General features: G+C 41.7%; 1 protein-coding gene across 1 annotated transcript in view; it reads left to right on the forward strand.

Annotated features, from left to right (window-relative positions):
- LOC139384527 (protein kinase C-binding protein NELL1-like) overlaps nt 1–17,252 on the forward strand; it is a 366,687-nt gene that overhangs the window by 321,592 nt on the left and 27,843 nt on the right. Inside the window, exons 15-16 of the mRNA XM_071129356.1 lie at nt 5,878–5,973; nt 12,291–12,431. Of these exons, the coding sequence (XP_070985457.1) occupies nt 5,878–5,973; nt 12,291–12,431 (237 nt within the window). The remainder of the gene's footprint in view (nt 1–5,877; nt 5,974–12,290; nt 12,432–17,252) is intronic.

A 17,252-nucleotide genomic window follows, 5' to 3' on the forward strand; every position in this document is an offset into this window, starting at 1 on the left:
AGACAACTGATTTTATAGGGCACTAATAACACTAAAACTAAATCATACAAAAACAAAATAGGAATGTTTTTATCAAACTAAAACTTAAACAGTGAGTAAAATCTGAAAACTTTCTAAATAAATGTGTGCGTGTCAAGGAGAGTTGGAGTTGCCGAACTTTAAAATAGAACGTGGTTCTATTTGAGACAATTATAATTTGTTTACAAAAATCACATTTTATTTAAAAAAAATACAAAAAAAATAAATGTGATCAAGCAGAGGTAAATGGCATATATTAACCATGTATGCTGTCTATATTGCTTGTAATTGATGTCAACATAAACAAATTGTTTTAAAAACCCATCAGACCCACGAACATTGGGTGAATAACAAAAACATTTTATGTTACTTTTAATTATACAGGGTGGGCATCATTTGCAAGAGAGCCCTATGAACATACAGTAAATATTAATCTAAACAAATACAACTCTCACATATCAACTCCCTTAAATCAGCTCAATAAATATATTCTTAAACTGATCTGTGGAAGTCAATCAAGATTTAGATCACCTACTAAAACTGCATTGTTGGTTAAGGGCTTATAAGTAAGCATTTCACTGTAAGGTCTACTACACCTGTTGTATTCAGGGTATGTAACAGACAAAATTGAGTATCCATGGTAACACAATCTATATAACTTGATGAGCTAGCCACAATAGGCTTCCTGATTTGGATTTAAAGTTGCAGAGCTAATAGTAGAATTCAGGTAAATGTGCACAAGATTACTATTGACAATACCCCTACACTTATCAGCACATGTTGCAAAATTACCTTTCTAATTTTGACAGAAAGTGGTTTCATTTCAAGTTAGTGTACTGTTAGCTAGTTAACGTTAGCTGGCTGTCTCACTATCTAACATAACATTTATCTCAGAGACATTTGCTTGACTAGTTATAGCCTAATGTCAGCTAGCTAATATTGAACCTGGTTGCTTAGCTACCTGCAGATGCATGCAGGGTAGTAACGTCATTAGTTGGGATTATGGTTCATTGTTTACCTAGCTAGCTAGCTACATGTTTTAACAAAAGACTCTCGTCTAAGTGTGCCAGAGCGTAGAATAACTGTAAATTCATCAAACGCTCAACACCCGTTGAATATGGCCCGGTGTCAGTAAACGTCGGCAAAAAAGTGTAATTTAATTGTTGCCAGCAGCAGTTCGTAAAATGGTTAGAGTGGTTAGAGTGGGGTGTTCTCTCATTATGTGACTGGAAATAGATAGCAAGCTAGCCAATGTTAGCCAGTTAATTTAGGTGCTTGACTGCCGTTGTGAGGTCAGAACGTTCGGATTAACCCTACTCATCGGCCAGAAACGCTATGAATTTACTAACGGACAATCTGACAGCACAGTTGCAGTCAACAATGCTCTGGATAACATAATAGCCTAACCAGCTCTCCTAGGGCGACTAATGTTCAGTGAGCTCATTTATGTATGGAAGTAGCTAGTAAAATAGCTTGGGTGCTTGACTGCTGCTGTTAGTACAGAATGCTCAGATCAACCCTTAAAGAGATGGGTGGGGCTAAAGCTTAAGAGGATGTGAGCAATGCTGAATGGGTGTAGACAAAAAAGAGCTCTCCAGGCCATTTTCTCAAAAGTGAGTTTACAAGTTTATCAACTTTCAAAGCAAAGTTACTTTCCCATTGTTCCTCAACTGTAGTGTATGACATACCGTTTTGTAGCTCTGAGTCTATAATTTTATCCAATGCAAAAAACACAATTTCAAATTTTGCAACATAAGACCGATTTGACCCGGTTGTCTCGTATGATGCCGCCAGTTTAAGCTAGAGATATCCTCTTAAATCACACTTCTGCGTCTCCAGTGAAAGGTGACAGAGTTAGATCTGTGTTTGTCACACCATGTGACAACCCGAAAATTGGTCTTCTCACAAAATTGTCTTTAGAGTCCAAACAGTTTGGCATATTATGTCCTATCTGTGGAAAGATGAGACTCTCACGAACACATACATGTCAGTTGTTTTGCTCTAGGACGCCGACAGGCCTCACAAGACTCATCTGAAGGTCCCCCCATAGCATTTGAATACATTTATAAAAGTACAAAAAAGTAATGGGTTAAATACTTAAATGTTTCCTGATCTCCCTTTTGTCGGGGGGGGTGTTGTTCCACGTAGTGAGTCTGTTGTCCTATATGTTTGTATGGGCTAATAGCAGTAAGGTCAAATACAGTTTTTACATACAGTATTTTCTTTTGATACTTCAAGGGGTCTTAAAATTCTAAATCAAATACACTGCATGACCAAAAGTATGTGGGACACCTGCTTGTCAAAAATCTCATTCAAAATCATGGGCATTAACATGGAGTTAGTTGCCCCGTAGCTGCCATAACAGCCTCCACTTCTTCTGGGAGGGCTAGATGTTGGAACATTGCTGCGGGGACTTGCTTCCATTTAGCCACACATTGGTGAGGTTGGGCACTGATGCTGGGCAAATAGGCCGACAGTCGGCGTTCCAATTCATACCAAATGTATTCGATGGGGTTGAGGTCAGGGCTCTATGCAGGCCAGTGAAGTTCTTCCACACTGATCTCAACAAATCCTTTCTGTATGGACCTCGCTTTGTGCACGGGGGCATTATCATGCTGAAACATTAAAGGGCCTTCCCCAAAGTGTTGCCACAAAGTTTGAAGCACAGAATCGTCTAGAATGTCTTTGTATGCTTCACTGTAACTATCGCGTGATTGTGGAGGCCAGGTCATCTGATGCAGCACTCCATCACTCCCCTGCTTGGTCAAATAGCCCTTACACAGCCTGGAGGTGTGTTTTGGGTCATTGTCCTGTTGAAAATAAATGATAGCCCCACTAAGCGCAAACCAGGTGGCATGGTGCAATACTGCAGAAATGCTGTGGTAGCCATGCTGGTTAAGTGTGCCTTGAATTCTAAATAAATCATAGACAGTGTCACCAGCAAAGCACCATCATACCTCCTCCTCCATGCTTCACAGTGGGAACCACACATGCAGAGATCATCCATTCACCTACTCTGCATCTCATAAAGACACGGCGGTTGGAACCAAAAATCTAATTTGGACTCATTGAACCAACGGACTGATTTCCATCAGTCTAATGTCCATTGCTGGTGTTTCTTGGCCCAAGCAAGTCCCTTCTTATTATTGGTGTCCTTTAGTAGTGGTTCCTTTGCAGCAATTCGACCATGAAGGCCTGATTCACTCAGTCTCCTCTGAACAGTTGATGTTGAGATGTGTCTGTGAAGCATTTATTTGGGAAAATCTGAGGTGCAGTTAACTCTAATGAACTTATCCTCTGCAGCAGAGGTAACTCCTGGTCTTCCTTTCCTGTGGTGGTCCTCATGAGAGCTAGTTTCGGCATAGCACTTGATGTTTTTTTGCGACTGCACTTGAAGAAACTTTCAACGTTCTTGAAATGTTCCGTATTGGCTGACCTTCATGTCTTAAAGTAATGATGGACTGTCGTTTCTCTTTGCTTATATGAGCTGTTCTTGTCATAATATGGACTGGTCTTTTACCAAATAGGGCTATCTTCTGTATACCACCCCTACCTTGTCACAACACAACTGATTGCCTCAAATGCATTATGAAATTCCACAAATGTACTTTTAACAAGGCATGCCTGAAATTCAATTGAACTGCATTCCAGTTGACTGGTTGAGAGAATGCCAAGAGTTTGCAAAGCTGTCATCAAGGCAAAGGGTGGCTACTTTGAAGAATCTCAAATAGAAAATATATTTTGATTTGTTTAACACTTTTTTGCTTACTAGATGATTCCATATGTGTTGTTTCATAGTTTTGTAGTTATTCTACCATGCAGAAAATAGTACAAATAAAGAAAAACCCTTGAATGACTAGGTGTATCCATACTTTTGACTACTTCTTTTGTAGGTATTCAGACCATGTAGGTCTCCTCCTGACAACACCACTACTGAGGTGTCACCCGCCAAAGCATGTAGGCTAAGAGTAAGGTGCTTAACGTCCATTATCTAAATGACCGCCTCCATTAGCACTGATGACTGTATTCATGATAATGTATCCAGGAACACTCTATAACATGTGACCATGCTCTCCCTGCTCTCCTCCGACATATTTTATTTGAACAGAGGAGTCGGTCACGCTTGGCTTTGCTCGCTCCGTTCGTCCCCCTAATGAGATTTGTGCCCCCAATTAGAGAAGGATCGTTATGAAGAGGGCTGACGATCTCTTAATACAGCACATTAAAGGGATGTGCGACAGTCATCCCAGCACTAATTAAGTCAATTCAATTTCCTAGCGTGGAATCGTAATGCTGTTATTCCTTTGGTGGATTTGGAGGAACCTGAAATTACAGGAATTTCCTTTAGCACACCGTCTTCGATGTTCCCGCATCCCAAATGGATCCTTGGATGCTCAACAAGCATGAACGGGCCAGTTAACAAGGAGCCGGGATGATTCCTATACCACCCGGTGCTGGAAGGCAATCTAGGACTCTAATCGAAAGTCAAATAGCCAATTTGTGGTTATAAGAATGTCTCCAAAAGTAGTGAATCAGCAACAGTCTCAGTTAGGCATTGGGATGGTTGAGCTGAAGGCCACTGGAGCTGCTGTGGAGGAGAATCTCTCCCTTACACCCCCTTTATCCTTTATGCTGATTGCAATAAAATGATAATTAGAGAAGAAGATACACTTATATTGACTCAGTCTAATTCATTCTTTAATTGTGAGGTGTATTAGTACAATCAGGCTCTTAATGAGGTGCCTGAAATAAGGTGCCTGAAATAACTTCTTTATAAGGGGATCAAGTCAAATTAACAGCACTAATCGGTTTTGGCACGGTGCTGCGTGGTTATTTATTGCACTTATGTATCAGTTTGTATATTTAGCCCGCTTTTATACCGAGACCAGTGAGATCATTATGTGAGCAAATGGATGTTTATTGGACTCATAAACCAAAGCGAGGGGACCTATGTGTTTGTGTAGTGTGTGTTGGCCTCTCTCTCTCACACACACACACACACACACACACACACACACAGTAAAACACACATACAACACTATAAATAAAAGTTTTTGCCAATTTAGACTCATCCTTAAAATCATGTCATTAATTAAACTTACTGAAAGAAATGGAGACCTGCACACTGTCAAACTTTTCTACTAAGGCCAACCATACAAAAATGAGAATGAGCGATCACGTCTTGTACAATCACAGCACAAGTCACAGTTAGTTCAACATTGTGCTTTGCAATCCATCACCTGGGGGGTTGTGAAGATCACATCCACACACACATGATGCACATGCGCACACACAGACACGTTTTCTCTCACACACATACATGACAACACACACACAAAGTGGGACCCACAAAGCCTCACCCCTTACTGATAATGCATAGAAGTTAAAACTATTTCTCCCCATGGAGAGTTATGGTGACCTTGGAAAATGCTGGAGGGCATTATTTTTAGAATGTGTTTACACCTGTGCTTGCGTGCGGCAGTTCTGCTTAGCAAAAGTGGCCCGCTAGGCGGCTCACATTCCATGCCCAGGGCCAAGCCGGCGAGCCGGGTTTCTTACCCATTTAAAGTTTGAGAATACGGTTGTGTGTGGTGGAGGTAATGCACAGTGAGGGACTGGTCATTTGAGCCACAAAAACCAAAGCTGTTAAATAGAACAGTAGGAGTAAGATTGTGTTTGTGATATTGATGTGTGAGAATTAAACTCTTGCACTGGCTGTTTCTCCCTGTTTTTCTCCCTTTTCTCCCTGTTTTCTCCCTCACTTTCTCTCACTGCTTCTCTCTGTTTCTCTTTCTGTCTCTCTCTCTACTTTCTCTGTCTCTCTCTCTCTACTTTGTCTGTCTCTCTCTCTCTTTCCAGCATTCTGCGAGGAGGGGTGTAGGAGCGGAGGTACCTGTGTGTCGCCCAACACCTGCATCTGCCCCCCAGGCTTTACGGGACGTCACTGTGAGACAGGTATGACTGTAGTACCACACTGTTAAAAAATATATGTTGATTGAATGTATGGCAACCAGATGCAATAGGATTGTGAGTTTGCTCAACATTTGGGCATATACCTGAACCTACATAAAGTTGAAGTCGGAAGTTTACATACAACTTAGCCAAATACATTTAAATTCAGTTTTTCACACTTCCTGACATTTAATCCTAGTAAAATTCCCTGTCTTAGGTCAGTTAGGATCACCACCTTTTGTTTTAAGACTGTGAAATGTCAGAATAGTAGAAGACAGAATTATTTATTTAATCTTTTATTTCTTTCATCACATTCCCAGTGGGTCAGAAGTTTACATACACTCAATTAGTATTGGGTAGCATTGCCTTTAAATTGTTTAACTTGGGTCAAACATTTTGGGTAGCTGTCCACAAGCTTCCCACAATAATTTGGGTGAATTTTGGCCCCTTCCTCCTGACAGAGCTGGAGTAACTGAGTCAGGTTTGTAGGCTTTCTTGCTCGCACACGCTTTTTCAGTTCTGCCCACACATTTTCTATAAGATTGAGGTCAGGGCTTTGTAATGGCCACTCCAATACCTTGACTTTGTTGTCCTTAAGCCATTTTGCCACAACTTTGGAAGTATGCTTGGGATCATTGTTCATTTTGAAGACCCATTTGCGACCAAGCTTTAACTTCGTGACTGATGTCTTGAGAGGTTGCTTCAATTATCCACATCATTTTCAATTATTAATGATGCCATCTATTTTGTGAAGTGCACCAGTCCCTCCTGATGCAAAGCACCCCCACAACATGATGATGCCACCCCCTTGCTTCATGGTTGGGATGGTGTTCTTCGGCTTGTAACCCTCCCCCTTTTTCCTGGAAACATAACAATGGTCATTATGGCCAAACAGTTCTATTTTTGTTTCATCAGACCAGAAAAGTATGATCTTTGTTCCCATGTGCAGATGCAAATTGTAGTCTGGCTTTTTTACGGCGGTTTTGGAGCAGTGGCTTCTTCCTTGCTGAGCGGCCTTTCAGGTTTTGTCGATATAGGACTCGTTTTACTGTGACTATAGATACTTTTGTACCTGTCTCCTCCAGCATCTTCATAAGGTCCTTTGCTGTTGTTTTGGGATTGATTTGCACTATTCGCACCACTTTTCGCACCAAATCTCTAGGAGACAGAACGCGCCTTCTTCCTGAGCGGTATGATGCTGCGTGGTCTCTTGGTGTTTATACTTGCGTGCTATTGTTTGTATAGATGAACGTGATACCTTCAGGCGTTGATGATGAGCCAGACTTGTGGAGGTCTACAATTTTTTTTTCTTCTGGGGCCTTGGCTGATTTCTTTTGATTTTCCCATGATGTCAAGCAAAGAGGCACTGAGTTTGAAGTTAGGCCTTGAAATACATCCACAGGTACACCTCCAATTGACTCAAATTATGTCAATTAGCCTATCAGAAGCTTCTAAAGCCATGGCATCATTTTCTGGAATTTTCCAAGTTGTTTAAAGGCACAGTCAACTTAGTGTACAGTATGTAAACTTCTGACCCACTGAAATTGTGATACAGTGAATTATAAGTGAAGTAATCTGTCTGTAAACAATTGTTGGAAAAATGACTTGTGTCATGCACAAAGTAGATATCCTAACCGACTTGCCAAAACTATAGTTTGTCAACAAGAAATTTGTGGAGTGGTTGAAAAACAAGTTTTAATGACTCCAGCCTAAGTGTATGTAAACTTCTGACTTCAACTGTACATTCTGAAGTCGAATTGTATGTTCACTCAACTTTGAATTTTAGGTTGACTGAACTTGTAATTCAACTTGAGAATTGAGTCTACCTTATTTGCATATTTCCCAGAGTTCCTTTCTAGTGAATTGTAGTTACCACCCATGACTGTTTGTTAGCAACAGAGACATGGTTTTTGTATGGTTTACAAAGTAAATATGTTATCTTTAAACTTTGTATGACAATGCATTACATACACTAAGTGTACAAAACACCTTCCTAATACTGAGTTGCACCCCATTTTGCCATCAGAACAGCTTCAATTTGGACACTACAAGGTGTTGAAAGCGCTCCACAGAGATGCTGGCCCATGTTGACTCCAATGCTTTCGGCAGTTGACTGGTTGTCTTTTGAATGGAGCATTCTTGATACTCATGGGAGACTGTTGAGCATAAAAAAAAACAGCAGCGGTGCTGTTCTTGACATACTCAAACTGGTGCGCCTGGCTCCTACTACCATACCCCTTTCAAAGGCACTTAAATCTTGTATCTTGCCTGTTCACCCTCTGAATGCCACACTTAACAATCCATGTCTCAATTGTCTAAAGGCTTAAAAATGCTTCTTAACATGTCTCCTCCCGTTCATCTACACTAATTTAAGAGGATTTAACAGGTGATATCAATAAGGGAGCATAGCGTTTACCTGGATTCACTTGGTCAGTCTGTTATGGAAATGTGTTGCCGACCTAACCGTCCGAGGGGGCTTCAACAGACTTCTTCCGTCTGGTTAGACTGTAAACTCTCCTTCCAGACTCACATTAACCATCTCCAATCCAAAATTAAATCTAGAATTGGCTTCCTATTTCGCAACAAAGCATCCTTCACTCATGCTGCCAAACATACTATCCTACCGATCCTTGACTTCGGCGATGTCATTTACAAAGTAGCCTTCAACACTCTACTCAGCAAACTGGATGTAGTCTATCACAGTGCCATCTGTTTTGTCACCCAAGCCCCATATACTACCCACCACTGTGACCTGTATGCTCTCGTTGGCTGGCCCTTGCTCCATATTTGTCACCAAACCCACTGTTTCCAGGTCAACTATAAGTCTTTGCTAGGTAAAACCCCGCCTTATCTCAGCTCACTGGTCACCATAGCAGTACCCACCCATAGCACGCGCTCCAGCAGGTATATTTCACTGGTCATCCCCAAAGCCTATTCCTCCATTGGCCACCTTTCCATCCAGTTCTCTGCTGCCAATGACTGGAACGAATTGCAAAAATCACTGAAGCTGGAGACTCAGATCTCCCTCACTAACTTTAAGCATCAGCTGTCAGAGCAGGTGGGTCGCTAGCGGAATGCCTGCGCCAGAAAGGTTAACGACCATTCCACAGGTGCATGCATGTTCATGAATTGTTTATGGGTCGTTGAATAAGCATGGGAAACAGTGTTTAAACCCTTTACAATTAAGATATGTGAAGCCAAATGTAACACATCACTGAGCACCACTCTTCATATTTTAAAGCATGGTTGTGGCTGCATCATTTATTTCATTTTACCTTTATTTAACTAGGCAAGTCAGTTAAGAACAAATTCTTATTTTCAATGACAGTGGGTTAACTGTCTTGTTCAGGGGCAGAACAACGTATTTGTATCTTGTCAGCTCGGGGATTCGATCTTGCAACCTTTCGGTTACTAGTCCAACGCTCTAACCACCGGGCAACCTGCCGCCCCGATCATGTCATGGATATGCTCATGATCGGCAAGGACTAGGGATTCATTTTGGGAGCTAAGCACAGGCAAGATCCTAGAGGAAAACCTGGTTCAGTCTGCTTTCCAACAGACACTGGGTGACAAATTCACCTTTCAGCAGGACAATAACCTAAAACTCCCCATTAGCTATACATTCCTCTATGCTATAGGCTTTGATCCTGTAATTAGCTCCATCTGTCCCTTTGTATGTGTGCCTTTATTTCGGATCAATAGACTGTGTGTCTCCTCTAGTTTTAGTGTGTCCAGCTGTCCTGGCGCCCAACGTGGGGCCCTCTCCCATGGCCCCACTCTGGCTTCCTGTCCTATACAATAGATAATGCATTTTACCAGAATGGCAAATGCACTCTATAAATGTATCTCTCTCTTGTGCTACAGTATATTTATGTTTATCCATATATGTAAATAATTTCTCCCAAAAGTGCAAATGAGCGATAGAAAACCGATTGCGCAAATGTCACCATTCCTAATTTATTTGTTTTTGTGCGGGTGCCCTGTGCCTCCCTCGGCAAGATGCCGCCCTGGGCATCTGCCCATGTCGCCTATACCTAAATCTTCCACTGCCTGTAAGCATTACATGGAAAGTTATTTTCCTTCTCATCAAGACCAGCATATAGGGGATCTAGTTTCAGGTGTTACACCTGCTACATTAGATTACTCGTGAAGAGATGCATATATATACAAAATGTCATGACTGTAGCTCAAATGGGACAGGAGATACAAATGGGACAGCCCCATACACCATCACAGCAGAGCTGGGTGTAGCTAGCATTAACACTGTGTAGTTCCTACAGAAACTTTTGCAGATTATTTTTAAAATGCTACCAGAGGACATGCTAGCCGACAACCCAGTGAGGATGCAGAACGCCTTCCAAAACCGGAATGAGAACTGAGGACCATGATCGGAGACAATGTCGACTGGAAGTCCATGGATCCGGAAGGCATGCTGCACCATAAATTGGGCCGTCTTGTTAGCTGAGGGCAACTTAGAAAGGGGGATAAAATGGGCAGCTTTGGAAAACCGATCCGCCACCATAAGGATGGTGGTGTTGCTATCTGACGGAGGGAGACCCGTGATGAAGTCCAAGGATATATGATGAGGGGCAGTGAGAAACAGGGAGTGGTTAAAGGAGGCCAGCCAGGGCTTGCCGCGGAGTCTTGTTCTGAGAACACAGTGCAGGGGGTAATGAACGCGGAAACGTCAGGAACCATGGTGGGCCACCAAGTGTTGTTGGTCGAAATCCAAGGTCTGACGGGAGCCAAGATGACAAGTGAGCCTCGAGGATTGTGCCCATTTCAGGACCAGAGCATGGGCAGAGTCCGAGACAAACATCCGGTTAGCCCGCCCAGGGTCCGGCTGGAATCAATGCACCTTGCAGACCAGACTATCTATTCCCCAGATGATATCAGCCGCTAGGGAGGATGATCTTGGGGTCCGATGGTGTAACCCCGGACGAAACGACGGTAGAAGTTAACAAACCCCAAGAAAACCCGCACTGCACTCTGGATGTGGGTTGAGGCCAATCCACCACCTCTCTCACCTTGTCAAGGTCCATCTGATTATTCCCTGCAGCGTGACGTATGCTAGGAAGGAGATCATGACGTCAGTGATATTCAGGTCAGAGCACTAGAAAGTGGACTGAATTCCTGACTGAAAATCTGAGATTTTTCAGTTTTAAGTTTCCAGTTATTTTGAAGTCATGCTGGATTGACAGCATGGCCTACGTATTCACCCTTTTCTGAATGTTTATCCTTTTAAGCTTGGAAAAGAGACCTGGACCAGACTTGGACCAAACTCCCACTCCACTGAATAGCAGGCTAGTGATTGCTTTGCAATGCTTGCAGTTAGCCACTGATTCCTTCCAAACCACTCATTGTTGAATTTGAGATTACTAACTTGTTTTGTCATGCTTAAGTATGATAGATAAAACGTATTGGTGTTGGACTTAAGTCCAATGACCAAACAGCACCAATACGTTTTATCTATCATTTCTCTTGATATGACGAGGATTGAAAAGGATTTTCCAGTAGATTGTTGACTTGATTCATGATGATAACTGTTTGTCTTGCTTGCTAGCTAAGATTTTGAAAGTATGATGCTGACAGTCCAATAAAAGCTACGGTAGATCAAAGCTACGGTAGATATAACGTGATTTAACATTATTTAATCTTTGGCCAATGACCTTGAGTCTTCTTGGATGGGCATTTCTAATGTAAATCTTTGGCAGCACCCAAGGGGCCTGAATTTTTTAACTCCCTGTGGATATTACCTCAATTGTTATTTACTGCTGCTCTTTAATTATTTGTTATTCTTATCGCTTACTTTTTTTAGGCATTTTCTCAACTGCATTGTTGGTTATTATTAAGGGCTTGTAAGTAAGCATTTCAATGTAAGGTCTACCTGTTGTATTCAGCGCATGTGACAAATAAAATTTGATTTGATTATGTGGTGATTGTGTATTACCAACTCCAACGCTCCATATTTTCTCCATATTCTCCATATCTTCCACTGAGCTAGAATGAAATAGCTGCATTTTGAAGCTGCCTTACTCAAGAAAGACATTTTATTAATTTTTTTATATTGTTTGCGAAACTGATTTGTGACACGTATTAATGCCAAAATAACATGCAAAACATGCAACCCAACAATATATTTTTTTATCTTAAAAGGTGGGGCTCAAAACGGGCTCTGCCCCACCTGCCCTGAATTGTAACAATCAGTTAGGATTGCCTTAAGTGCACATGTTATAGAATTACATATAGATTAAGTAATTCATAGGATCTTTGTGAAAAATAATGTTGATGCTATCAGATATACTGTGTGTTTCCCCCAGACATTGACGAGTGTGCGGAGGGCCTGATCCAGTGCCACAATCACTCCCGCTGTGTCAACCTGCCGGGCTGGTACCACTGTGAGTGCAGGAACGGTTTCCATGACAATGGCTCCTACCTGATCCACGGGAGCTCCTGCATCGGTTAGTATGCAGCCCTTATATTCCACTTCTGTTGGTCGTCTCCATCGCTACTGCTCCTGTCCATCTTAGTCTTCTGTAGCTCAGTTGGTAAAGCTGTAAGTCGCTTTTGATAAAAGCTAATTGTCACATATTACAGGGGAGGGGGCTGATAACATGGCTATACAGCTTTTTTTCTGCTGCATGTTGCAGCATTTTGTTGTGTAGTCTGAATAAATTAATGAATGAATGGAATCTGATTTGCACAGCAGTCATAAAGAAATAGTAGACACAGAGTAACAATCAATGACAGTACAACATACTGTACAATATTCATGCCTATAGAAATCAATGTAAAATACTGTTTAGTGCATTGCAGCAGCTGACATAGTGAATCACAATCTCTGTTACAATGAGAAGAGCATGATTTCTCCCTATACCTCAGGATGTAGCGATGCATCGATCATGGAGAGATACAATGGTCAGGAATACACAGGAGAATATCACTCCCTCTAAAATGTACTATGGAATGCTGTTAATTAGTACAGAATATCTCTTTAGTTTATATTAGAATAACAATTTTTCCTGAGAGGGGAACTTTGTTTCTTACTGTTTGAGATGTATGCGTCACCCATATAGATACAGTAGGGAGTATAGTATATTCTATGATAGGCAGAGTAAATATTCCAATGTCCATTCTCTATTTTTGAAATTAATAGCAGAGAACAGTGACTGTTGAGTCATATTATACTCTCTGTATAATGTACTGTACCCATCGCCCATGTGGAGGAAGCATGCTCAAACATAAAAAAATATATATGAACATGTTTCCTGATCAAAATCAAATCGCTAAATGATCCTTGGTATGACCTTAAAACAATTCCACCAGATAGTCTAAGCCTGGGGGGGGGGGCTTAGACAATCTAGTGCCAAAAATAAGGGGTTAAATACATAATATAACATGTTTCCTGATCTTTCTTGAATCGCTCAGATATATATTTTGGGACTATCTGTTATTCGGTGCATTTGTATGGGCTAATAGCAGTAAGGCCCCCCCAAAATTTGGCAAATACATTATTTCTTTTTTTGATACTTCAAGGGGTCTTAAAATTATATCAAATAGCAAAATTATCCTTGGTATGACCTTTTTAAAACAATTGTAACTGTCACGCCCTGACCTTAGTTATCTTTGTTTTCTTTATTATTTTGGTTAGGTCAGGGTGTGACGAGGGTGGTTTGTGTAGTTTTTGTATTGTCTAGGGTTTTTTGTAGGTCTAGGGGTTGTTGTATATCTAGTTGTTTATATGTCTATGGTTGCCTTAGATTGGTTCCCAATCAGAGGCAGCTGTTTATCGTTGTCTCTGATCTGGGACCATAGTTAGGTAGCCGTATTCCTTGGGTATTTCGTGGGTTATTGTCTATGTGTAGTTGCCCGTCAGTACTTGTGTCTCATAGCTTCACGTTCGTTTTGTTGTTTTTTATAGTTTGTTCAGTGTTTATTTTTCATTAAAACGCATTGGTCTCGCATTGGTCTCCTCGTTATGACGAACGTGACAGTAACGATGTATGCTGAGAGTCGGGAAGCAAGTTCAGGGAGTGAATACTTTTAATAAATAACTGAAACAAACACGTAATACAAACAGCACACCAACATGGAACATGAACAGAAACATTAATGAATGGGGAAGAAAGCATAGGGAGTGCCATATATAGGGCAGGTAATGGAGTCCAGGTGAATGTCATTATGCGCCTGACACTGGTGACAGGTGTGTGCCATAACAAGCAGCCTGGTGGCCTAGAGGCAGGAGAGGGAGCACATGTGACAACAATAGCTTCTTAGAACTCCCCCACCCTCGGCTTAAACAGGGTTTAGACTCTGATTGGTTAAATCCTGTAATATTCATGTGTATGCATACGATACAGTCATGTATATCATTGTACCGACGGTTTATCAAGCTATGATAGAACTGCAATCTGATTTTGTTACATTACAAAATAGCCCTTGTTGATTTAAAACTTGTACATAATGCTGGTAAAACTAAAAATGTTCTTTAATTCATAGAAAAATATCTGATGGGCTACATTCACTCAATGGATGGTTCTCTCATTGAGCAGGTTCAAGCTGATAACATCTGGGCGTTCAAATTGCTAAAGATCTAACATATAAAAAACATACTGATGAGCTACTTAAAAAGCTAAGATTTAAAGTGGGTTTATTTTTTAGAAATAGATCTTGCCTCTCCATGAACAGCAGGATGGAGATTGTATAGTCAACTTTCCTGCCAGTTCTTGACTATGGTGACGCCATTTACCAGAATGCAGCAGCCTCTACTCTTTAACCTTTGGATGTCGTCTACCATAGTGTCTTCACTTTGTTACAGGTGACAGTTTTAATACTCATCACTGCACCCTGTTTCGGAAGGTCGGCTGGACCTCACTAAAGTCCAGAAGATCAGTTCATTACTCCCTTCTTGTTTACGAAGCTCTGCTCCACAAGCTTCCAACCACCATACACCTCACTTCCCTGTTGAAATATCAAAATATGAGATTTCAAACCCGTTCGCAGGGTTGGTTAACTCTTGAGTCACGCTTGTCTCCACAAAGTTTGGTAAATCCCCCTTTAGTTTTAATGCACCACAGTTATGGAATACCTTACAAAAGAAATTACACCTGGGTTCCCACGTACTGATAGGGCAGTTTACAACTCTGTTGTTAAATGAGTTATTTGATTATTATATGGGTTTCCCTGAAAATTAATAGTTCAAACAAATTTAAGTGAATAAATAAATCATATATGCCTTTTATCCAATGTGACTTACAGTGTGTGCATATATAGATGGCCACCACAACGAGACTTGAACTTACAATCCTGATGTTGCAAGCTCCATGCTCTACCAGCTAAACCACAATGTACCACATAATAAAGTCCTCAGCTGGGTCTGCCGAACTCTGTATGTATGGATCTGCTTACGTTACACCACTTCTCTTATCACCTCTCTTCTCCCAGAGTGAGTGTATAACATTTCCTCCTAGGTCAGGATGCATCCTAAATGGCACCCTATTCTCAAAAGTAGTGTATTATATAGGGAATAGGGTGCTATTTAGGACGCAGCTACAGTACATTTGTTTGTGGGCGTGCTTGTGGTTTAATTATACACTGGGAGCCTGGCCAAGCTGAATCTGAATAGACATGTATTAACCATATGCTTCAGGGAGGGGTGGTTTTAATAAACAGATTGTGCATGAAGATTATGATAATACGGAGAAAATTCTCTCCACTGTGAATGTGAGTGTGTGTATGCGTGTCTGTGTGCCTCTCTTTTTCTCTCTCTCTCTCCTCCCCCTCTTTATCAATTGCACTGACGTCCATGACCTTTCCGTATGGACTTCACAAATGCAGTACAATTGAAATTGACCAATACACAAATGCAGTGCTGGCTGATGCCCCCTAATTACGAACAATATTGTCTTATGTGTGTATGTGTCGGTTAGGCTACAGTCAAGCACCCAAGCTAACTTGCTAACTACTTCCAAACATCTAAGTGGGAGAGTACAGCTCACTGAACATTACTCACCCTAGCAGAGCAGGTTAGGCTGTTAGGTTATCCAGAGTGTTGGTGACTGCCACTGCGCTGTCAGATTGTCCATTTGTAAATTAAGAGCGTTTTGCATTCAGAGCGCACATTCTAAATTCGCTCTGGCCGATGAGTAGGTTTGATCCAAACATTTTGACCTCACAACGGAGTCAAGCATCCAAGCTAACATTGGCTTGCTTGCTAGCTACTTCCAGAAACAAATGAGAGAACACCTCACTGGCCATTTTACTCACCCTAGCCAAGCTGGTTAGGCTGTTTACATGTTATCTAGAGCGTTCGTATCTGATACCTTTTTTTGCCAACGTTTACTGACACCGGTCATATTCAGTGAGTGTTGAGTGTTCGTAAATTCATCTGTTATTCTGCGCCCTAGCACACTCAGACGAGAGTGCTCTGAAATTGGAGTACATAGACACAGTAAATGTACGAACACGAGATATACTAACTGGATAACGGTCGTTCAACATAGCTAGCTAGCAAAGCAATTCAACATTTTTGCTAGCTAACCAAATGACATCTGCATCCAATTACATGGCATGCCTCCCAGCAGCTACCCAGCTAGCAATGAGGAATCGGCCCAGAAGTGGCCCTCTTCCTGGGGGGCCCGGAACTGATTGAATCAGCCTGGAATCAAAATGAATGTCTACCCTGAATCGGCCCAAGTACATCAGGCCATTACTTCCGGCGCCGACAGAGATGGCCGCCTCGCTTCGCGTTCCTAGGAAACTATGCAGTTTTTCATTTTTTTACGTGTTATTTCTTACATTAGTACCCCAGGTCATCTTAGGTTTCATTACATACAGTCGAGAAGAACTACTGAATATAAGATCAGCGTCAACTCACCATCAGTACGACCAAGAATATGTTTTTCGCGACGCGGACCCTGTGTTCTGCCTTACAAACAGGACAACGGAGTGGATCCTATGCAGCGACCCAAAAAAACGACTCCGAAAGAGAGGGAAACGAGGCGGTCTTCTGGTCAGACTCCGGAGACGGGCACACCGCACACCACTCCCTAGCATTCTTCTTGCCAATGTCCAGTCTCTTGACAACAAGGTTGGTGAAATCCGAGCAAGGGTAGCATTCCAGAGGGACATCAGAGACTGTAACGTCCTTTGCTTCACTGAAACATGGCTCACTGGAGAGACTCTATCCGAAGCGGTGCAGCCAACGGGTTTCTCCACGCATCGCGCTGACAGAAACAAACATCTTTCTGGTAAGAAGAGGGGCGGGGGCGTATGCCTCATGG

The sequence above is a fragment of the Oncorhynchus clarkii genome, chromosome 26, assembly GCF_045791955.1.
Source record: "Oncorhynchus clarkii lewisi isolate Uvic-CL-2024 chromosome 26, UVic_Ocla_1.0, whole genome shotgun sequence".
NCBI classification, from domain to species: Eukaryota; Metazoa; Chordata; class Actinopteri; order Salmoniformes; family Salmonidae; genus Oncorhynchus; species Oncorhynchus clarkii.